The sequence below is a fragment of the Rhinatrema bivittatum genome, unplaced genomic scaffold (assembly GCF_901001135.1).
Source record: "Rhinatrema bivittatum unplaced genomic scaffold, aRhiBiv1.1, whole genome shotgun sequence".
In the NCBI taxonomy this organism is placed as follows: Eukaryota; Metazoa; Chordata; class Amphibia; order Gymnophiona; family Rhinatrematidae; genus Rhinatrema; species Rhinatrema bivittatum.
In genome coordinates this window covers 1-24,180 of record NW_021820505.1, presented here as the reverse complement: position 1 = coordinate 24,180, position 24,180 = coordinate 1, and the positions used below count along the sequence as shown (strand labels likewise).

The 24,180-nt window shown below is 52.6% G+C and overlaps 1 protein-coding gene across 1 annotated transcript; it reads left to right on the top strand.

Moving 5' to 3' along the window:
* Nucleotides 1–1,269: 1,269 nt before the first annotated feature.
* LOC115081682 (rho guanine nucleotide exchange factor 40-like) lies at nucleotides 1,270–23,787 on the top strand (the record flags this gene model as incomplete). The annotated part of the gene is given in 9 exon segments (XM_029586106.1): nucleotides 1,270–1,773; nucleotides 15,926–16,123; nucleotides 16,441–18,505; nucleotides 19,312–19,524; nucleotides 21,837–21,963; nucleotides 22,816–22,915; nucleotides 23,093–23,188; nucleotides 23,371–23,487; nucleotides 23,689–23,787. Coding segments are annotated over 9 exon segments (3,018 nt in total), but the record flags the coding sequence as incomplete, so codon positions are not given.
* Nucleotides 23,788–24,180: the final 393 nt, after the last annotated feature.

Here is a 24,180-nt window from a genome sequence, read left to right as displayed (position 1 = left end):
GCCTTCCCCTCTCGTAGCTGAGCGTTGAGCCTCGGGCTGTGTTTGGTTCCTGCAGGGACGTGGCCTCCGGTCCTGTAACCCACGGGTCCAGCCTCACTCCCTCCCATCTTCTTTTCCTCGGAAGGGGCCCTCCGCATACGACCACAAGATCCTTCCATTACATCTTTCCATCCCCGCAGCCAAGCCCCAGCCACCTCAGGCCCTGCCCAGACGCTGCCGTCGAACTTGCAAACTAATGAATTTTCCAGAAACCCTTTTTGGGTTTTTTTTTGGGGGTCTGTCCACCAATCCAGGCTTTATCCACCGTCTGCATGTTATTTTATTTCTTTCTGTCAGGACAGGCTGAGATCCAGGCCTTGTTTTAGGATCCCCCCCCCCCCCAACCTCCTTCAAATTGCATCCTGGAATTTCTTGGCCCGGCTCAGCTTAGGGGAAGTCGGAGCCAGAGCTCCATGCGCACATTGCCAGGGTAAAAACCAGGTCAGCCCTGGCCCTGAAAAAAAAAAAAAGGACCCGCTACCACCCCCCCCAAAAAAGAAAAAAGAGACAACTGAGATTGACAATCCTAAAAAAAAAAAATGTAATTGAATAAACCCTGACCCAACGAGGTAGACATGTCGAGCCCTCGATCAGAGGTCAAGGCTTTGCCAGGCACGACGGACGGGCAGGATTAGGACCCAACTGCTGGAGGAAACCCATGGAAGCTGCCAAAAAAAGGTGCCATGTTTGTTTCTAGAACCACCCGCCATGTCCTTGAACAGAGTTGCCTGTCGGCTGGCATTTTGTAGGAGAACGACGAGTCTCTTTTGCCAACGTGCGTGTTTTCTGTTCTCCATACGTGAAAAGAAAAGGTCCCACCTCCCTCTTCCCTGATCCATGCCATCCATGACAGGATGAGCCGGGCCTGGTGGCATGCCAATTGCATGCTGGGACACGTAGGCAGAAAAAAAAAACTACAAGTGCATATATGCAATGGGGCAAAACCAGGACTGAATCCACCCGTTCGGCGTAACTGGAGATTGGGGGGGAGGGGGGGCTCTTAACTCAAACCCACTTCTCTGCGGAACTGCTGAAGTCTTACCCGTTAATTATAAAGAAATTGGCAAAGGTTCCCGGGCTCTTGGGGGGTTGCTGTGGAGGCCCTGCCTGCCTCAGAGATCCTGGAACTACAAGTCCCAGAATGTACCCGGAGGAGGAAGGGGGGGGGGGGGGGCGGGAGAGACAAACTCAGGACTGGCACAGCCGGAGAGAGAAAGGGGAAGTGCGGTGGGCTGTCACAAGCCTCCCTGGCAGGACCCCAGCCGGAGAGACAGAGAGAGAGAGAGAGAGCGCTTTCCTCAGTCAGCTGCAGCCCAGGGCTGGCCAGGGAAGGCTGTGCCTCTGCCAGATGGAAAGAAAAACTGGGGAGGTTTAGTGTGTGAGCGGAAAGGATGTAAACAGACAGACAGAGAAAGAGACAGACAGACGAGGAGACACAGGGAGAGAGGAAATGACAGAGTAAAACTACAGCTAGACAAAGAAAGTGAGAAGCAGGGACACAGAAAGAGACAGACAGACAAAAAGAAGACAGAAAGAGAGAGAGAAAGCGAGAGTGTCACCCACAGAAAGAGCCCATTAATCAGACAGGGAGACGTACAGACAGAGAGAGAAAGTGAGGAGCAGAGGGAGAGGAGGAGCGCCTGCAGCCGGTCAGCAGAAGTGCGGCAGGAGGGGGATCCCGGGGCCAGGAGCTCCGGAAATGGAGAGAGCCGGCGCAGACGGGACCCAGCCATGGTACGTTGTCTGTCTGTCTCTGTCTGTCTGTGTGCTGCAGTCTCTCTCTCTCTTTCTCACACACACACACTGGATATTAATGTATGCGAGATGAAACTGTTTATCGATTTAAGTTGGATTTTTGATAGTTATCATGACCAAGACTGTGAATCGCTTTGGGTTGGCTACTACAGGGCTGGATTTAGGCAGAGACAACATAGACCCACGTGCCAAGGGGACCAAATTCTGAAGACACCCAGAACCAGGGACTCCCCCATTGGGCTTCCAAAGAAGAGACTCCCCAGTCCCCAGCCCCAGCGACCTCCAGTCCACTGTCTAGGGGCGCCATAATCTTAAATCCAGCTCTACACACAAATACACTCTCTCTTTCTCTCACTCTCTCACTCACTCACTCACTCGTGCCATTAGTCTGCCTCCTTCTTACCTCTCCTGCTTCTTCCTTTTGATCTTATTCCTATCTCTTTGCCACAGTTTCCTCATTATATTTCTACATGTTTCTTTCTAGAATAAAATTACAACCACATCCCTGTTTGTTTAAAAAAAACCAAACCTATCCTCCAGAGTTTTTTCTTCAGCTATCTGTGCTGATTTCATGCTGGAGGTGTATCAGTGCAACATCTGCATGGGCCTCGGAGGAAGATCTGTACTTCAGCTGTCCATGCTGTGTTCATGCTTTAGGTATACCGGTGCAATGCCTGCATAGGGCTCTGGGGAAGATCCATTTTTCATTTGTCCGTGCTGTATTCATGCTTTACATGTACCATTGCAATGGCTGCATGGGGCTGTTAGGAAGATCCCTCTTCAGCTGTCTGTGCTGTATTCATGCTTTAGGTATACCGGTGCAATGCCTGCATGGGGCTCTTAGGAAGATCCATTCTTCAGCTGTCTGTGCTGTATTCATGCTATCAATGTGACGCCTGCATGGCGCTCTGTTGCAGATCTGCCGTGCTGTATTCATGCTTTAGGTGTATCAGTGCGACCCCTGCACGGGGGGGGGCTCTTAGGAAGATCCATTCTTCAGCTGTCTGTGCTGTATTCATGCTATCAATGTGACGCCTGCATGGCGCTCTGTTGCAGATCTGCCGTGCTGTATTCTGCGTGGGGCTGTGTGTGTGTTTGGAAGGGTGGAGGCACGGGAGTCAAACTTTTTAAAATGATCCAGGGGGTGCTAAGCTCCACACAAATGACCCCTCCCTGGACACAATGAAGGAGACTGTGGATCACGGGGGGGGGCGCTGAGGCAGCCACAGAGGTGGCCACTCTGGGTCCAGGCATCTCCTTTTTGGCCTGGGTGTGATTAATAAGCCCAGAGGTCCCCGTCTCTCCCTCACCCTCCCTTCCTCTCCCCCGCATTCAGGAAGCCTCCTTGGCTTGACAATCTGTGCCGTGTGTTGCCAAAGTCGTTCATCATTGTAGCAAAAGAAACGAATTGCCCGGTGCGGTCAGAAGAGGAAAGCTCCGGATTTCTGCGGCTCGGATAATGGGGCCGGATCCCACAGCCTTGGCCCCTCCGGCGGATATTTCCCCCAGCGCCAGACCTTTCTCCTGCCCCTTCCTGGAGTTTCTTTCTCAGCCCTGGGGGATGTGCATCCCCTCCCCCGTGTGGTTTCCACTCCAGGCCGGGTTTTGTCTGCACCTTTCGGTTCCGGCTCCGTGTCCGTCTCGCACCCCCTCCCTCGCACTCAGCAGAAGGTCGCAGCCAGGGCAGCCCGGGGCACAGGAAGCCCATTAGGGGGTCCCGTCTGCCGCCCCCTGTCTGATTAATGGGCTCGGTGTCCCTGGCCTGGTAAGTCAGGCTCTGTGGGGAGAAAGTGCAGGGGGATGTGTGGGGGAGGGGAGGGGACTGCTGGATACTGACACTCACTGACAAGGAGGCAGGGAGCTTCTCTCTCACTCACACCCCATTCCCAGTATCAGAGCCCCATGCAGTGAGTCTGCACACCTCAGAGGCAGGGAGCTTCTCTCTCACTCACACACCATTCCCAGTATCAGAGCCCCATGCAGTGAGTCTGCACACCTCAGAGGCAGGGAGCTTCTCTCTCACTCACACACCATCCCCAGTATCAGAGCCCCATGCAGTGAGTCTGCACACCTCAGAGGCAGGGAGCTTCTCTCTCACTCACACACCATCCCCAGTATCAGAGCCCCATGCAGTGTGTCTGCACACCTCAGAGGCAGGGAGCTTCTCTCTCACTCACACACCATTCCCAGTATCAGAGCCCCATGCAGTGTGTCTGCACACCTCAGAGTCAGGGAGCGTCTCTCTCACTCACACACCATTCCCAGTATCAGAGCCCCATGCAGTGAGTCTGCACCCCTCAGAGGCAGGGAGCTTCTCTCTCACTCACACACCATTCCCAGTATCAGAGCCCCATGCAGTGTGTCTGCACCCCTCAGAGGCAGGGAGCTTCTCTCTCACTCACACACCATTCCCAGTATCAGAGCCCCATGCAGTGAGTCTGCACCCCTCAGAGGCAGGGAGCTTCTCTCTCACTCACACACCATTCCCAGTATCAGAGCCCCATGCAGTGTGTCTGCACCCCTCAGAGGCAGGGAGCTTCTCTCTCACTCACACACCATTCCCAGTATCAGAGCCCCATGCAGTGTGTCCGCACACCTCAGAGGCAGGGAGCTTCTCTCTCACTCACACACCATTCCCAGTATCAGAGCCCCATGCAGTGTGTCTGCACCCCTCAGAGGCAGGGAGCTTCTCTCTCACTCACACCCCATTCCCAGTATCAGAGCCCCATGCAGTGTGTCTGCACCCCTCAGAGGCAGGGAGCTTCTCTCTCACTCTCACACCATTCCCAGTATCAGAGCCCCATGCAGTGTGTCTGCACCCCTCAGAGGCAGGGAGCTTCTCTCTCACTCACACCCCATTCCCAGTATCAGAGCCCCATGCAGTGTGTCTGCACACCTCAGAGGCAGGGAGCTTCTCTCTGTCTCACTCACACACCATCCCCAGTATCAGAGCCCCATGCAGTGTGTCTGCACACCTCAGAGGCAGGGAGCTTCTCTCTCACTCACACACCATTCCCAGTATCAGAGCCCCATGCAGTGTGTCTGCACACCTCAGAGGCAGGGAGCTTCTCTCTCACTCACACACCATTCCCAGTATCAGAGCCCCATGCAGTGAGTCTGCACACCTCAGAGGCAGGGAGCTTCTCTCTCACTCACACACCATTCCCAGTATCAGAGCCCCATGCAGTGAGTCTGCACCCCTCAGAGGCAGGGAGCTTCTCTCTCACTCACACACCATTCCCAGTATCAGAGCCCCATGCAGTGTGTCTGCACACCTCAGAGGCAGGGAGCTTCTCTCTGTCTCACTCACACACCATCCCCAGTATCAGAGCCCCATGCAGTGTGTCTGCACACCTCAGAGGCATGGAGCTTCTCTCTCACTCACACACCATTCCCAGTATCAGAGCCCCATGCAGTGTGTCTGCACACCTCAGAGGCAGGGAGCTTCTCTCTCACTCACACACCATTCCCAGTATCAGAGCCCGGTGCATTGTGTCTGCACACCTCAGAGGCAGGGAGCTTCTCTCTCACTCACACACCATTCCCAGTATCAGAGCCCCATGCAGTGTGTCTGCACCCCTCAGAGGCAGGGAGCTTCTCTCTCACTCTCACACCATTCCCAGTATCAGAGCCCCATGCAGTGTGTCTGCACCCCTCAGAGGCAGGGAGCTTCTCTCTCACTCACACCCCATTCCCAGTATCAGAGCCCCATGCAGTGTGTCTGCACACCTCAGAGGCAGGGAGCTTCTCTCTGTCTCACTCACACACCATCCCCAGTATCAGAGCCCCATGCAGTGTGTCTGCACACCTCAGAGGCAGGGAGCTTCTCTCTCACTCACACACCATTCCCAGTATCAGAGCCCCATGCAGTGTGTCTGCACACCTCAGAGGCAGGGAGCTTCTCTCTCACTCACACACCATTCCCAGTATCAGAGCCCCATGCAGTGAGTCTGCACACCTCAGAGGCAGGGAGCTTCTCTCTCACTCACACACCATTCCCAGTATCAGAGCCCCATGCAGTGAGTCTGCACCCCTCAGAGGCAGGGAGCTTCTCTCTCACTCACACACCATTCCCAGTATCAGAGCCCCATGCAGTGTGTCTGCACACCTCAGAGGCAGGGAGCTTCTCTCTGTCTCACTCACACACCATCCCCAGTATCAGAGCCCCATGCAGTGTGTCTGCACACCTCAGAGGCATGGAGCTTCTCTCTCACTCACACACCATTCCCAGTATCAGAGCCCCATGCAGTGTGTCTGCACACCTCAGAGGCAGGGAGCTTCTCTCTCACTCACACACCATTCCCAGTATCAGAGCCCGGTGCATTGTGTCTGCACACCTCAGAGGCAGGGAGCTTCTCTCTCACTCACACACCATTCCCAGTATCAGAGCCCCATGCAGTGTGTCTGCACACCTCAGAGGCAGGGAGCTTCTCTCTCACTCACACCCCATTCCCAGTATCAGAGCCCCATGCAGTGTGTCTGCACCCCTCAGAGGCAGGGAGCTTCTCTCTCACTCACATCCCATTCCCAGTATCAGAGCCCCATGCAGTGTGTCTGCACAGCTCAGAGGCAGGGAGCTTCTCTCTCACTCACACACCATTCCCAGTATCAGAGCCCCATGCAGTGTGTCTGCACAGCTCAGAGGCAGGGAGCTTCTCTCACTCACACACCATTTCCAGTATCAGAGCCCCATGCAGTGTGTCTGCACAGCTCAGAGGCAGGGAGCTTCTCTCTGTCTCACTCACACACCATCCCCAGTATCAGAGCCCCATGCAGTGTGTCTGCACACCTCAGAGGCAGGGAGCTTCTCTCTCACTCACACACCATTCCCAGTATCAGAGCCCCATGCAGTGTGTCTGCACACCTCAGAGGCAGGGAGCTTCTCTCTCACTCACACACCATTCCCAGTATCAGAGCCCCATGCAGTGTGTCTGCACACCTCAGAGGCAGGGAGCTTCTCTCTCACTCACACCCCATTCCCAGTATCAGAGCCCCGGTGCAGTGTGTCTGCACACCTCAGAGGCAGGGAGCTTCTCTCTCACTCACACACCATTCCCAGTATCAGAGCCCCATGCAGTGTGTCTGCACACCTCAGAGGCAGGGAGCTTCTCTCTCACTCACACACCATTCCCAGTATCAGAGCCCCATGCAGTGTGTCTGCACACCCCAGAGGCAGGGAGCTTCTCTCTCACTCACACCCCATTCCCAGTATCAGAGCCCGGTGCAGTGTGTCTGCACACCTCAGAGGCAGGGAGCTTCTCTCTCACTCACACACCATTCCCAGTATCAGAGCCCCATGCAGTGTTCTGCACACCTCAGAGGCAGGGAGCTTCTCTCTCACTCACACACCATTCCCAGTATGAGAGCCCCGTGCAGTGTGTCTGCACACCTCAGAGGCAGGGAGCTTCTCTCTCACTCACACACCATTCCCAGTATCAGAGCCCCATGCAGTGTGTCTGCACACCCCAGAGGCAGGGAGCTTCTCTCTCACTCACACCCCATTCCCAATATCAGAGCCCCATGCAATGTGTCTGCACACCTCAGAGGCAGGGAGCTTCTCTCTCACTCACACACCATTCCCAGTATCAGAGCCCCATGCAGTGTGTCCGCACACCTCAGAGGCAGGGAGCTTCTCTCTCACTCACACACCATTCCCAGTATCAGAGCCCCATGCAGTGTGTCTGCACACCTCAGAGGCAGGGAGCTTCTCTCTCACTCACACACCATTCCCAGTATCAGAGCCCCATGCAGTGTGTCTGCACACCTCAGAGGCAGGGAGCTTCTCTCTCACTCACTCCCCATTCCCAGTATCAGAGCCCCATGCAGTGTGTCTGCACGCCTCAGAGGCAGGGAGCTTCTCTCTCACTCACACACCATTCCCAGTATCAGAGCCCCATGCAGTGTGTCTGCACGCCTCAGAGGCAGGGAGCTTCTCTTTCAATCACACACCATTCCCAGTATCAGAGCCCCATGCAGTGTGTCTGCACATCTCAGAGGCAGGGAGCTTCTCTCTCACTCACACACCGTTCCCAGTATCAGAGCCCCATGCAGTGTGTCTGCACAACTCAGAGGCAGGGAGCTTCTCTCTCACTCACACACCATTCTCAGTATCAGAGCCCCATGCAGTGTATCTGCACACCTCAGAGGCAGGGAGCTTCTCTCTCACTCATACACCATTCCCAGTATCAGAGCCCCATATTTTTCCCTATATGCAACACCTTGCACTTGTCCACATTAAATTTCATCTGCCATTTGGATGCCCGATCTTCCAGTCTTGCAAGGTCCTCCTGTAATGTATCACAGTCTGCTTGTGATTTAACTACTCTGAATAATTTTGTATCATCCGCAAATTTGATAACCTCACTCGTCGTATTCCTTTCCAGATCATTTATACATATATTGAAAAGCACCTGTCCAAGTACAGATCCCTGAGGCACTCCACTGTTTACCCTTTTCCACTGAGAAAATTGACCATTTAATCCTACTCTCTGTTTCCTGTCTTTTAACCAGTTTGTAATCCACGAAAGGACATCGCCTCATATCCCATGACTTTTTAGTTTTCGTAGAAGCCTCTCATGAGGGACTTTGTCAAACGCCTTCTGAAAATCCAAATACACTTCATCTACCGGTTCACCTTTATCCACATGTTTATTAACTCCTTCAAAAAAGTGAAGCAGATTTGTTAGGCAAGACTTGCCTTGGGTAAATCCATGTTGACTGTGTCCCATTAAACCATGTCTTTCTATATGCTCTACGATTTTGATCTTGAGAATAGTTTCCACTATTTTTCCCGGCACTGAAGTCAGGCTCACTGGTCTATAGTTACCCGGATCGCCCCTGGAGCCTTTTTTAAATATTGGGGTTACATTGTCCACCCTTCAGTCTTCAGGTACAATGGATGATTTTAATGATAGGTTACAAATTTTAACTAATAGATCAGAAATTTCATTTTTGAGTTCCTTCAGAACCTTAGGATGTATACCATCCGGTCCAGGTGATTTGCTACTCTTTAGTTTGTCAATCTGGCCTACTACATCTTCCAGGTTCACAGTGATTTCGTTCAGTTCGTCTGACTCATCACTCCTGAAAACCATCTCCGGAACCGGTATCTCCCCAACATCCTCATTAGTAAACACGGAGGCAAAGAATTCATTTAGTCTTTCTGCAATGGCCTTATCTTCCCTAAGAGTCCCTTTAACCCCTCTGTCATCTAATGGTCCAACGGACTCCCTCACAGGTTTCTTGCTTTGGATATATTTTAAAAAGTTTTTATTATGAGTTTTTGCCCCTATGGCCAACTTCATTTCAAATTCTCTCTTCGCCTGTCTTATCAATGTTTTACACTTACCTTGACAATGCTTATGTTTTATCCTATTTTCTTCAGATGGATCCTTCTTCCAATTTTTGAAGGATGTTTTTTTGGCTAAAATAGCCTCTTTCACCTCCCCTTTTAACCATGACGGTAATTGTTTTGCCTTCCTTCCACCTTTCTTAATGTGTGGAATACATATGGACTGTGCCTCTAGGATTGTATTTTTAAACAATGTCCATGCCTGTTGAACACTTTTAACCTTTGCAGCTGCACCTTTCAGTTTTTTTCTAACTATTTTCCTCATTTTATCAAAGTTTCCCTTTTTAAAATTTAGTGTTAGAGCTGCAGATTTACTTATTGTCCCCCTTCCAGTTATTAGTTTAAATTTGATCATGTTATGATCACTGTTGCCAAGTGGATGGAGAAGAAAGAAGAAACAGAATACAAGAGACCTTGAAAAAGGAATTAGGAAAAGACAGATAAGGGGAAAAAAAAGAGACTGTGACCAGCTGATTAGAAAAATAAGATCAGACAACAAAGGTAAAAAAAAATGATTTTGCCTTTCAGCAATTGATATATGCCATCTTTGGGACAGTGCATTTCTTATATATTTACATTTTACTTTTTCTTCAGTATTCTCCTGTTCACAGAGTCTGTTTTTTTTGGGTTTTCCATTTCAATCGTGTCTGCATGTTTCTAAATCTAATTTATAGTTTCTTAATCTGTGTTAGGTAATCAGCTAATTTATAGTTTTATTCTGTCTGTGTTGCGCATGTGTGACAGAGGTGCAGTATTTCGGTTAACGTGTAGCTTCTGTGGGGGGATTTGTAGCAATCTGGCTTGTTTACCCACTAGGGTCATGTATTAGTGTTCTAAGGCCTGGTGCAATATTTGCCTTGCTTCCTTTTCATAGTTAAGGTTGCTGCTGTTATGCTATGGTTATTGCTGTTGTGTTATGGTATGGCAAGGTTCTAGATGTTTTTTTAATTATTTTTTTCATAGGAGTTGTATTACTTCACAAAGTGCTTGACTTTGGAGGGAGTTTGTTTTGCTAGTACTGAGGTGACACCAGAATCTGAATATATATTTTTTGCATGTTGGGTTATAATATGAACAATTAATAAACTATTCCTGAAGAGAATTCCCACCCTACATTCTCTTCAGGAATAGTTTATTAATTGTCTATATTGGTTGTTTCCTGGCATCAGTGGATTCTGTAATTTTTGGGTTATAATATGAGCCATCCTAGTTCTGCTCTGCACCCATTGCAAGTTTTAAGTTCTTATGATTCTTATGATTATTGCTGTTTTATTGTAATTATGATATGATTTGCATTTTTGGAAAGAGCCTTCATATAAGAATACATTTATTTTTGCTTTATTACATGATTGGATCTGATGTTTCTGTGAAGTGTCCTTTGTTTACTTTTTATATGATGCTGTTGTTGTTGTGTGTTTATAAACTGCAATACTTATAAAATAAATTAATACAGATAACTAAGCTATGTTTGATGTTAGTAAGTGCTTGAAACAAAATGTTTTAAAGCATCAATCTTGATGCATGATGGCTTCTGCAGACTACAAAGAAGTTCCTTGTCAGGTGCATTCTAAGGTATTTATTGATAAGAGTACAACTAGGAGGGCTCAAACCTATATGCCTACTGCCCACCCATGTTAACCTTAGGCCCTCCAAAAAATTCAATTCTGGCTACGCCACTGCTGCACACCTCAGAGGCAGGGAGCTTCTCTCTCACTCACACACCATTCCCAGTATGAGAGCTCCATGCAGTGTGTCTGCACACCTCAGAGGCAGGGAGCTTCTCTCTCACTCACACACCATTCCCAGTATCAGAGCTCCATGCAGTGTGTCTGCACACCTCAGAGGCAGGGAGCTTCTCTCTCACTCACACACCATTCCCAGTATCAGAGCCCCATGCAGTGTGTCTGCACACCTCAGAGGCAGGGAGCGTCTCTCTCACTCACACACCATTCCCAGTATCAGAGCCCCATGCAGTGTGTCTGCACACCTCAGAGGCAGGGAGCGTCTCTCTCACTCACACACCATTCCCAGTATCAGAGCTCCATGCAGTGTGTCTGCACACCTCAGAGGCAGGGAGCTTCTCTCTCACTCACACACCATTCCCAGTATCAGAGCCCCATGCAGTGTGTCTGCACACCTCAGAGGCAGGGAGCGTCTCTCTCACTCACACACCATTCCCAGTATCAGAGCCCCATGCAGTGTGTCTGCACACCTCAGAGGCAGGGAGCTTCTCTCTCACTCACACACCATTCCCAGTATCAGAGCCCCATGCAATGTGTCTGCACACCTCAGAGGCAGGGAGCTTCTCTCTCACTCACACACCATTCCCAGTATCAGAGCCCCATGCAATGTGTCTGCACACCTCAGAGGCAGGGAGCGTCTCTCTCACTCACACACCATTCCCAGTATCAGAGCCCCATGCAGTGGGTCTGCACACCTCAGAGGCAGGGAGCTTCTCTCTCACTCACACACCATTCCCAGTATCAGAGCCCCATGCAGTGTGTCTGCACACCTCAGAGGCAGGGAGCGTCTCTCTCACTCACAGACCATTCCCAATATCAGAGCCCCATGCAGTGAGTCTGCACACCTCAGAGGCAGGGAGCTTCTCTCTCACTCACACACCATTCCCAGTATCAGAGCCCCATGCAGTGTGTCTGCACACCTCAGAGGCAGGGAGCTTCTCTCTCACTCACAGACCATTCCCAGTATGAGAGCTCCATGCAGTGTGTCTGCACACCTCAGAGGCAGGGAGCGTCTCTCTCACTCACACACCATTCCCAGTATCAGAGCCCCATGCAGTGTGTCTGCACACCTCAGAGGCAGGGAGCGTCTCTCTCACTCACAGACCATTCCCAATATCAGAGCCCCATGCAGTGAGTCTGCACCCCTCAGAGGCAGGGAGCGTCTCTCTCACTCACACACCATTCCCAGTATCAGAGCCCCATGCAGTGAGTCTGCACCCCTCAGAGGCAGGGAGCGTCTCTCTCACTCACAGACCATTCCCAATATCAGAGCCCCATGCAGTGTGTCTGCACACCTCAGAGGCAGGGAGCTTCTCTCTCACTCATACACCATTCCCAGTATCAGAGCCCCATGCAGTGTGTCTGCACACCTCAGAGGCAGGGAGCGTCTCTCTCACTCACACACCATTCCCAGTATCAGAGCCCCATGCAGTGTGTCTGCACACCTCAGAGGCAGGGAGCGTCTCTCTCACTCACAGACCATTCCCAATATCAGAGCCCCATGCAGTGAGTCTGCACCCCTCAGAGGCAGGGAGCGTCTCTCTCACTCACACACCATTCCCAGTATCAGAGCCCCATGCAGTGAGTCTGCACACCTCAGAGGCAGGGAGCTTCTCTCTCACTCACACACCATTCCCAGTATCAGAGCCCCATGCAGTGTGTCTGCACACCTCAGAGGCAGGGAGCTTCTCTCTCACTCACACACCATCCCCAGTATCAGAGCCCCATGCAGTGTGTCTGCACACCCCAGAGGCAGGGAGCTTCTCTCTCACTCACACCCCATTCCCAGTATCAGAGCCCCATGCAGTGTGTCTGCACACCTCAGAGGCAGGGAGCTTCTCTCTCACTCACACACCATTCCCAGTATCAGAGCCCCATGCAGTGTGTCTGCACACCTCAGAGGCAGGGAGCTTCTCTCTCACTCATACACCATTCCCAGTATCAGAGCCCCATGCAGTGTGTCTGCACACCTCAGAGGCAGGGAGCGTCTCTCTCACTCACACACCATTCCCAGTATCAGAGCCCCATGCAGTGTGTCTGCACACCTCAGAGGCAGGGAGCGTCTCTCTCACTCACACACCATTCCCAGTATCAGAGCCCCATGCAGTGAGTCTGCACCCCTCAGAGGCAGGGAGCTTCTCTCTCACTCACACACCATTCCCAGTATCAGAGCCCCATGCAGTGTGTCTGCACCCCTCAGAGGCAGGGAGCTTCTCTCTCACTCACACCCCATTCCCAGTATCAGAGCCCCATGCAGTGAGTCTGCACCCCTCAGAGGCAGGGAGCTTCTCTCTCACTCACACACCATTCCCAGTATCAGAGCCCCATGCAGTGTGTCTGCACCCCTCAGAGGCAGGGAGCTTCTCTCTCACTCACAGACCATTCCCAGTATCAGAGCCCCGTGCAGTGTGTCTGCACCCCTCAGAGGCAGGGAGCTTCTCTCTCACTCACACCCCATTCCCAGTATCAGAGCCCCATGCAGTGTGTCTGCACCCCTCAGAGGCAGGGAGCTTCTCTCTCACTCACACCCCATTCCCAGTATCAGAGCCCCATGCAGTGTGTCTGCACCCCTCAGAGGCAGGGAGCTTCTCTCTCACTCACATCCCATTCCCAGTATCAGAGCCCCATGCAGTGTGTCTGCACACCTCAGAGGCAGGGAGCTTCTCTCTCACTCACACACCATTCCCAGTATCAGAGCCCCATGCAGTGTGTCTGCACACCTCAGAGGCAGGGAGCTTCTCTCTCACTCACACACCATTCCCAGTATCAGAGCCCCATGCAGTGTGTCTGCACACCTCAGAGGCAGGGAGCTTCTCTCTCACTCACACACCATTCCCAGTATCAGAGCCCCATGCAGTGTGTCTGCACACCTCAGAGGCAGGGGGCTTCTCTCTCACTCACACCCCATTCCCAGTATCAGAGCCCCATGCAGTGTGTCTGCACCCCTCAGAGGCAGGGAGCTTCTCTCTCACTCACACCCCATTCCCAGTATCAGAGCCCCATGCAGTGTGTCTGCACCCCTCAGAGGCAGGGAGCTTCTCTCTCACTCACACCCCATTCCCAGTATCAGAGCCCCATGCAGTGTGTCTGCACCCCTCAGAGGCAGGGAGCTTTTCTCTCACTCACAGACCATTCCAGGTGTCAGAGCCCGGGGCAGAGTTGAACAGAGAGATGAAAGGATTGGAGAGAGTGTTCTGGGAAAATTGAGTGTGTTTTCCAGCAGGAAGGACATTCTGCTGCTTCTGGCTAGCAGTTTTGGCTGCTCTCCCCCTCTGAAGGCCCGGCAGTCAGCGCCTGCTCCCTCTTGTATAAACCCTTCCCTCCAGAGCTGGGATGTGGGAAGCAGCCCTGGGTGGGTGCAGTGTGGGTCCAGCTGTGTGAGCTTCCTCGCAGCGGTGTCCTGATGGACGCCCCCCCCCCGCACCTCCTCCTCTCCCTGTGTGGGTGTCTGGCGGAGGTGCATGCTGGCTGTCTCTCCCCTGGAGGTATTTCTGTTTCTCTGAGGTTATTCCTGGCTTCAGCAGCTGCCTTCACAGTTAGATTATATCTGAAGATAACCAGCTGTGTGCTCCCCCCACCCCCACTGACCTCCCCTTCTCTCCCTCCTCCTGCCAGCCTCCTCTCCTCCTCTGCCCTCTCTTTATTCTTCCCTGCCCTTCCCCTTTCCTCCTCTCCTGGCCTCCCCCTCCTCTAAATTTCTCTCTCCCACCCCCACCGATCCTACATCCCGAGGGAGGGATGGTGGTTGGGGGAGGGGAGGGTGGATTTTGCCCTGGGGGGGGGGGAGGAATCTCGCCCTCCTGTCCTGCCAGAGAGAGGGGGCTGGGGTAGGGAGGGGATCAGCTCCCCCCCCCCCCACAGTCTCTGTAAGGAGTTAAACCCTCCCCTCTTTCATCCACAGGCTCCTATTTCTTTCTCCAGCTGAAATATTTTTCCGATCCCTAATTATTTCCTTTTCTTCTAAAACACCACAGAAAGCAGTCATAAAAGTCCTCTCTGTTATTAATACGAGTGCCTTTCTCCCCCCCCCCCCCCCCCCTCTCTGTTAGACTGTGAAGTTTTCTCCCCTTCGTCTTCCTGGCCCGCAGGTGGGGTCTGGCCCTCCTCTCCCCTTCCTGCATTTTTCCACATTTGATCTTGGTTTAGTCTGTCTGGGTTCTGGCTCCCTTGGAACAAATGATCTCACAGCATTTAATGGCAAACAGCTGCTGTGGCCGCCGGAAAGGGGCCTCGTCAGACTCTGTGTGTCTGTCTGTGCCGTCCAGTGCCCGCCATGACAGGCTCTGTATCCCCGTGCCCATCCCCCAATCCCCCCAGTGCTAGAGGTGACAGGCTCTGTATCCCCGTGCCCATCCCCCAATCCCCCCAGTGCTAGAGGTGACAGGCTCTGTATCCCCGTGCCCATCCCCCAATCCCCCCAGTGCTAGAGGTGATAGGCTCTGTATCCCCGTGCCCATCCCCCAATCCCCCCAGTGCTAGAGGTGACAGGCTCTGTATCCCCGTGCCCATCCCCCAATCCCCCCAGTCCTAGAGGTGACAGGCTCTGTATCCCCGTGCCCATCTCCCAATCCCCCCAGTCCTAGAGGTGACAGGCTCTGTATCCTCGTGCCCATCCCCCAATCCCCCCAGTCCTAGAGGTGACAGGCTCTGTATCCCCGTGCCCATCCCCCAATCCCCCCAGTCCTAGAGGTGACAGGCTCTGTATCCCCGTGCCCATCCCCCAATCCCCCCAGTGCTAGAGGTGACAGGCTCTGTATCCCCGTGCCCATCCCCCAATCCCCCCCCCCAGTGCTCGAGGTGACAGGTTCTGTATCCCCGTGCCCATCCCCCAATCCCCCCCAGTGTTTGAGGTGACAGGTTCTGTATCCCCGTGCCCATCCCCCAATCCCCTCCAGTGTTTGAGGTGACAGGCTCTGTATCCCCGTGCCCATCCCCCCGGTGCTAGAGGTGACAGGCTCTGTATCCCTGCACCCATCCTCCGAGCCCTCCAGTGCCAGACAGATGGGAAGCGATGTTATAAGGATGTTGTCTCTTTCAGAATCCGGAGCCGGTGGAGGACTGTATTCACAACACGCTATCTGCTCTCTACCCGCCCTTCGATGCTACAGCCCCCACCCTCTTCTGCCAGGTGTTTGAAGTGGTGGCCAGGACATACCGGGAGGATGCACTGAGATACACCATCGAGTTCCTGATCCCTGCCAAGCACATCCTGCAGAGGGTACAACAAGATGCCTGTGTGAGTCCCACCACCTCTCTGTCCGCCGGAAGCCCGAATATGTCCCAGTCCCACCATGCACTTGTCTCTCTGTCTGTCTGCAGAATGCCACTCTCTGATTGTCTTCCTGCAGGACATGTGCATGATTCACTTGTCCATCTGTCCATGTCTATCTGTCTGCTTGCCTGTGTGACTCCATGTCATCCTTCTCTACCATTCTCTGTCTGTATCCTTCATGCTTACCTGTCGCTAGATAACATCTGCTTCTCTCCCTCTCCCTTTATCAGGTTCATTCATGTCTCACACCCCGACCTGTCCCTTTCTTCTCTCTCTTACAGTCCCAGTATAACGGTTTCCTTTTCTGTCACGAAGGCTGGCCCTTGTGTCTCCATGAAAAGGTTGTGGTCCAGCTGGCCTCCTTACCCTGGCAACACCTCAGACCTGGAGACTTTTACCTCCAGGTGGTACCATACCTGGAGTGCTCCCCGAGGCTGGTGCTCAAGTGCCTCTCTACCGACAGCTACAGCGTGCAGGAGGTGCCAGTCCCCGAGGACTCCTACTCCTACATCTTCACCGTTGAGTGGCTCAATGGTATCAATAAGGACCGTCACACCGGACGCCTGGAGAACTGCCTGCTGGCTGCGGATGACCAGGTCCTCCGAGTGCCCTGGTCGGAAGTGGTCTACCCTCAGTTCGTCCACAAGGATGAGTTCATCGTGGGCAAGAGGTGCAGCCTGGACCTGATGCCTCCCGAAAGCCTGGTAGCTGCTCATGTCCCTGAAATTCTAGGAGCACGAAGCCCTGGGGATGGACGGATCTCCAACAGTGACTCCAAAGACTGTCAGGCTGGCCAAGAAAACCAGGGCAAAAAGCCAGTAAGGATGGGATCCATCACCACTTTGGACCCTTCTGATCATCCCCAGCTGGAAAATATTGAGGGAGAGTATGTGGAGCTTCTGGAAATTAGCCTTCCACTAAAAGATGGTGGGAACAATAAGGAGAAATATCTGGGGGACCAGAACATCTTCAAGACCAAAACTGTGCCCACTCGGAAAGGGCACGGGAAGGGCAGGAACAAGCGCCATCGGGCATGGCTACACCAAAAGATGCCCAAGGAGGATATCCAACCAGGAAAGAACCAAGTGCGCCGGACTTGGGATGGTGGAAAACCTGTGGAGGAGGAGGAGCCTCATAGTGCATCTCAGATCATTCAAACTGAGGGGACCAACCAAATGGAGAACCATCCAAATTCAGAGGAGCAGGTGAAGGGGGAAGGTGACTACATCAGTCCTGATATAGCCCGTTCTCTGGTCCAAGCAAGGGTGGACCTTGGGGAAGCCGAAGGAGATCATGCCAAAGCTGGTGAGAAACCAAAGACGTCTTCTACAAATCTTCCAAGCCAAATGAAGTATGGACTGAATGACACCTCTGTGGCAATATCAATGCAGTCTGAACACACTCCTTCTGATAGCATTGTGGAAGGGAGAAAATCAACCTTATCCCCAGTGGCCTGTGCTGGTAACCCAGAAAGTGAGGCTTCTGATGAACAATCATCATTATTGGTGGATCTCATAGGTCAAGAGCTGATCCTGAAGTATGGGTACAACCAATCATCATTCCCACCAATAGAGGGCAGCACAGTTGAGGACACCCTCACTGCCCAACCAAGCAGCTCATTGTCTACCAACACCCAAGAACTTCAATCGATGGTAGCACCTACATCAGCTGGGGCCAAGGGATCCCCTGATAGGAAGGAACAGGAAGAACATCAAGATGTATTAGGAGATCTTCTAGGAGCAAACCTGGAACTCCAAACAAGAACAGGTCCTGTACCTGAAGGAGGGTCAGAATTGGCTGAGGGTAGCCCAGGATTGGGAGGAAGTGGAGAACAGCTAATGAAGGGTCTAGAAGCTGAGGCAGCTGTAGTTGAGGACCCAGACAATGAAAACCTAAAAAGCAAGAAGACAGGCAAAGAACCTTGTGATAGCCAAGGCACAAACTTGGCAGAGAGGGCGATAATAGGTTCCGAGAGGGCTGAAAAAAATGGAGGGCCACTAGTAAACATAGCCCCCAAAAAACACGGCAAGGGCAAAAGGAGGAAGAAAAAGGGAAACTGGAAAGGAAGCGCTAGAGCTGAAGAGCAGAGGGAGAAGTCCAGGGATGCCACAGGACTCTCAAGAGCAGAGGAGGCACCCGAGGACCTGAAAACAGGAACCCATACGCAAGGCACGGGCCCAGATCTAGAACCAGTGGAGGAGCCGGAGGTGACGAGGTTGGAGACAGCATGCGAGGCCGATCTGCTCCCGCAAAAGGAAGCACCGGAGGTCATCGGGATCACTGAAAGTGCAGAGGTCCAGGCAGAGGATAACAGACTGGAAGAACAAGAACCCCTATCAGAAGAAGGTAGGCCTGTGCAGTGCTCCCCCCCCCCCCCCCCCCCACACACACACACACACAACCACCGCCAGCCATTTACATTTCCCAAATGCACCAGGTTCTTCGGGGGTGGGCAATGCCCAGTGGCATGTGAGGTGGAGACAATCCCATGAGAAAGAGGAAACAGAAGACTCTGTGTGTGGTGAGGGTAAAAACCTGGACTGAGTCAGACTAATGACTAAAACCCGTGCGTATGTGTGTGTGTGTATGTGTGTGTGTGTGTGTGTACCTCCTTCTCTAAACTACTGCCATGGTGTTAAGCTCACAATGCACCTCTGATCCAGTATGTCTGCCATCAGGAGGGGGCTATTAATTCACCCCTTCACCAATTTCATGGGTTTTAGCTAGGGACATTCGTTTTATTTTTATTTTATTTTTTCCTGGCAATTTCAACATTATAACAAAAAAATAAAAAATCAGTGTAAAAATGACTTTGATATAACAGACAGGAGGAAAGCCAGTGGGGAAAGTCATTTTTGCACTGATTTTTTCTTTTTTTTTTTTTTGTTAGAAATTGAAATTGCCAGGAAAAAATAAAATAAAACTGAAAAAAAATTGTAGCAATCCCCAAAACCCCCATCCCCACAGGCGAATACTCCACGTAAAATATTGGAATTTAGGTTGCAGTGGCAGACTGTGATTAATTAATTAATTTTTTTTTGTTTTTTGTTTTAATGGATAGATTTTTGAGCAGGGTTATAGAACTATCACATCTGAAGGTCGCGGTCCTTAGGCCTCGGTTTTCCTCCGTCTGTCTTTTCTCCTCCCCCCAGCTGTCGGTCAGCAAGTCGTCTCTTCGCTTCCTGGCGATGACGCCTCCGCCGGCCTACCAGAAGAGCCCGAAGCAGTGCCAGCGGCCCCCGAGAGGGACCGGGCGGGCAGCCCCCAGAACGCCTCGCTGCCGGCTCCGCCCTCGCCCACGGGGCTGCCGCCCGGACAGGAAGTGAACTGGGACATCCTGCAGTCTGGAATCTTCTGCCTGACCGGTGAGGGCGATGGGCCTGTCATGAACCGGAGGGAAGGGTTGGAATAGAAATGAACAGTGAGCTTCTCATTGGGTCACCGAAGGGCATGAGATGAGGCCTCACCATCTTGCTCAACTGGATAAACGCTATTCAGCCAGCAGTAGAGTACTTTGGTGGCTCTGGGGTGTGACGGCCTGCTTTCATCCCCTCACTGCCTGCTGGGGCTTGTAGTTTATCTTTCCTGGATACAATATTAGGAGCTACAAGTCTCTGCAGAAAACAAAAAAAGGAGTACAACCTGAAGTGAAGCAAGGTGGCAATCCTAGGCGTAGAACCGTCGTGGTGACCCCCACAGGCAGTCGGGTTTGTAGGTTATCCACAACGAATATGCATGAGATAACGTTGCATGTCCCTGGTTTCCAGTGCATATTCGTTATAGTTATCCTGAAGATCCAACTGGCATCCCTAGGCCCTGGTTGGAAAGGTCTGGCTTACTCCCTGTGGAACCCAAAAAGCGCCCTCAGAATAGCGTGAAACCCGCCTTGGTGCAGGTTATCAACCAGGGATTCGCAATCTTTGGAGATGAAACAGGAAATTTGAACAAAATTTCCCAATTCGTTTCATGTCACTTTTAAACGAAAGAAAAGAAAAACCATTTTGTTTGATTACGTTTGTTTTTTCCAAAACAAAACTGGGCCGTCACCATCGCCAGCCAACTCCCAATTCCTGTTCTTGTTGAATATTTTTTTATGCAGCAGGGAGTGATCCCTGAGAAGGGTGCCCACCGTTTTTTGTGGCGTCTCATTTTGGGTTGTTTTGCTGGTGGGAGGAGTTTCGTTTTAAACTAAATCCCCTACCTGTCCCATTTTTTAAAAAAAAGTCCCCTAATGCTTTCACCCAGCCACCCCAGACCTCTCCAGGTAACCCCCCCACCTCTAGCTTTACCTGCATGTTCAATGGAGTGACCCCCGGTTGCTCCTGCCCCACTCGTTCGACGCAGTAAAGACCAGGGCCCGTCACCCTCGTGAAGTGCGGGTCCGTACGGTTAAGCTGGGGGAGGCCTAGAAGGCGTTGAGGGAGGCTGGGCAAAAGCCGACGGGGGCTGTTTTTTGAAATGGGACAGGCACATAATTTAATTTAATTAAAAACGGTGGCCGGGGCAGAACAATAGCAAAAAAAAAAAGAAACGAAAAATGAACAAAACGATATAGGAAATGATGTCGTTTCAAACCACAGCACATCTGTGACCCCCCCGATCCCTCCTGCACCAGCAGACTGCGGTCAGCACTGTCGCAAATTCTTGCCAATATAATAAAATGGTGTGGGCCAGGCCCAGGTTCGGGCCAGCACCGTTTTGTAGGGTAAAAATGTTACAGCGAGGCCAGCGTTGGTCTCTTGGTGCCGTTTGCAAGAGCAGGAGCTGCAGGGCAGGAGCAGACGGGGATCGTTCCTGCCCCCCCCCCCCCCCGTGAAGAAACTTTCAACCAGAGGATCAGAAAGTAAGAGGGTTCAAGGGCAGGAGGGTCTGGGAGTTGCGGTTTTACTGCGGTTCCCCCCCCCCCCCCCCCCAGTACGCTTGTTTTGTTTTGTTCTTTTAAATTTGGGTTAGGTTGTGGGGTTTTTTGTTTGTAATTTTAAATAAACGAAAAGAAATGAAACAAACAAAAAAGAAACAAAAAAAAAAGACAAAAAAAAAAAAAGAAAGCAAACAATGTCCTTATTAGATCTTGGAAAATATCCCATGATTAAACCTCCCCCGTAAAATGTCATTTAAAAATCCTCATAACCCAGAAATTGTTTCCTGGTCACCTGACTGGCCTGACAATCGCAGCTCTGTACTCATCTCCTCCGCTGCTTCTCTTCACCCTTTAATTTTAATTTTTTTTACATAGAAATCTCTTGTTTTAAATAAGCCCAGCGTACGTTCTTGAACATTTTGAAATCTTTTTTCATGGAAAAGGTTTTCTGCGCTGGCGGATCCCGCGCCTTTCCGATTCAAGGCGGCCTGGCGCCCCCTCATCCCGCCTTGCGTGACGTCGGGTTTCAAGTGGGTCCCGGATTTCCAGAGGGAAGGTTTCTGATTGGCTGACGCCCTGGGCCTGACTGCACCAGCCGGGCCCCCCACCCTCTTTTTTTTTTCGGGCTTGACTTGATCCGGCGCCCGGGGAGGTGACGGCGCCGTGGAGCTGCAGAGTAGGAAGGGGGCAGGGGTGCATCATCCCCGAGCAGGAGGGTGGGGGGGGGGGATACAGGGAGCACCTGTCAGCGAGGGGAAAAAATTGCTGATAACGGGAAGCTGTTCTTTTTTTTTTTTTCTCTCCTCTGCTGCGCAGGGGGCGTGGACCGCGCCGGCCGTGCTCTGGTGACCGTCAACCCGTGGGCGCTGGAGGCCTGGAGGGACGCCTCGTACAGTTCCAGAGACCTGGTCGGCACGCTCGTACATCTGAGTTCCCTCCTCAGGTAATAACGCCTTGTGGAGGTGGAAACACCCTACACACACACACACACACACACACACGCACACACACACACACTCATACACACACACACTCATACACACGCACACACACTCATACACACACACACTCATACACACACACACACACACACACGTGCACACACTCACACACGCACACACACACACACTCATACACACACACACTCATACACACACACACACGTGCACACACTCACACACGCATACACACATACACACACACACACATGCACTCATACACACACACACACACACACACACGCACACACACTCATACACACACACACACACACACACGCACACACACTCATACACACACACACTCATACACACGCACACACACTCATACACACACACACTCATACACACACACACACACACACTCATACACACACACACACACACACACACTCACACACGCATACACACATACACACACACACACATGCACTCATACACACACACACACACACTCATACACACACACACACACACGCACACACACACACCTACTCCTACTCCACGCAGTAACTACAAAAAAAATCACATCAAAATGCACACAAAGGGGGTAATTCTCGCACCCAGGAGTCTTATCCCCGGAGGAAGGCTGATACCGGCCCAGAACACATCCTGAGCTTCCTCGCCTGTTGCCACTCTGCAGTAACTGAAATAACAAATAATAATAATAATGACACGTAATCTGTAAAACCGGGCATAGCGGGAAGCTGGGAATCCCAGGGCAGAGAGACAAACACACCCGGACCGCAGCCAAAGGCGCTGAGGTTATCCCTTTCTCTCTCTCTCTCTCTCTGCAGGAAGGAAGTGCGAGATCTGGGCTTGACTCTAATTTTGGATTTACGGGCCAGCCCTCTGCCACCCCCTGCTGCTGTCCTGCGGGCACTGGGAGAGTTTCAGGTAGAGGACACACCCCTCTCTTCCAGTCCTTCTACCTCCGCACCTCTTTCACTGCTGCTCTTTTCTATCCGTGTCCGTGTGTCTCAGTTTTAGGAAGGTTAACCCTGCACACCCCCCCCTGCTCCCTCACTGCTGCAAGATGTATCTTGTTAACGCTGCTCTCCACCTCTTATATAGGAGATGCCCCCCCGATCCGCGACCTCCATTCTTATCCTGACGGACGCCACCGATCCGGACGCCGCGCCTCTGCCGGAGGGACTGAGCACGCTGCAGGTACAGGGGGGGAGCGAGGGAGAGAGGGAAGTCCAGAGAAAGAGCATGGAGAGGGAGGGGGGGGGGGGCAGGCAGACACAGGGAGAAAAGCTTGCGAATGAAGGGGGGGGGGGGGGGGAGAGAGAGAGGGAGCCCCTCGTCCCGTCCCCTTGTGCCTCTGCATTCTCTTCCTCCGTCTGCAGGGTGCGGAGAGGACAGGGCTGGAGGAGCTGCGGAGGCGCGTCAGCCTGGACCAGTTACCCCCCGGGCTGGGGGGCAGCCTGGCCTACTCGCACAGTGAATGGATGCAGACCCAGAGGGTAAGAGACGCCCTCCCCGGCACCAGCCCTACACATATATATCACCAACCCGGACCCCCCCCCCAGCCTTACTCAGACAGTGAGAAAGACCCCGCAAGCCCCAGCCAGGTGACAGACCCTAACCCTGACCCACCCACACCCCCCTCACCCAGGGATCGATGCTCGCCCTGACCGCTCTCTCTCTCTCTCTCTCCACCTCAGACCTTGGACTCCCTCTCTCAGCTCTGCCTGGAGGTCCTGCGCTCTCTCCTGGAGGTCATCGAGGACATGGAGGCCGAGAGCTCCCCCGAGGCCAGCGAGGTGAGCATGGAGGTTGTTGGGGGGTTTTTTGAGGGGGGAGGGAGGGCGGGCGCGACGGGCAAAGATGTCAGAAAACGCGCCAGCCTGGAGCCACGGGAGAAACAACCCTGGAAGAGGCCGAGGGCCACGTAAGACAGGGGTCCCCCCTCCCTTCCAACCCCCGTATCAAATCCTGGCGGCAGGGCCGGTGCCACCTTCAGCCGTGCGGCCTGCCCCCCTCCCCCCGAGATTCTAATCATTATACTCCATGACGACTCCACCGCCCCCCCCCCCCAACTGGACACGGGGAGTCCTCGTGTCACGGTGTCTGGTGAACGCCTCCGCTACGGTTCTGGGGCGCTGGGAAACGGGGCGGTCACCCATGACCTAAGCCTAGAGGGGGCCCATACAAGG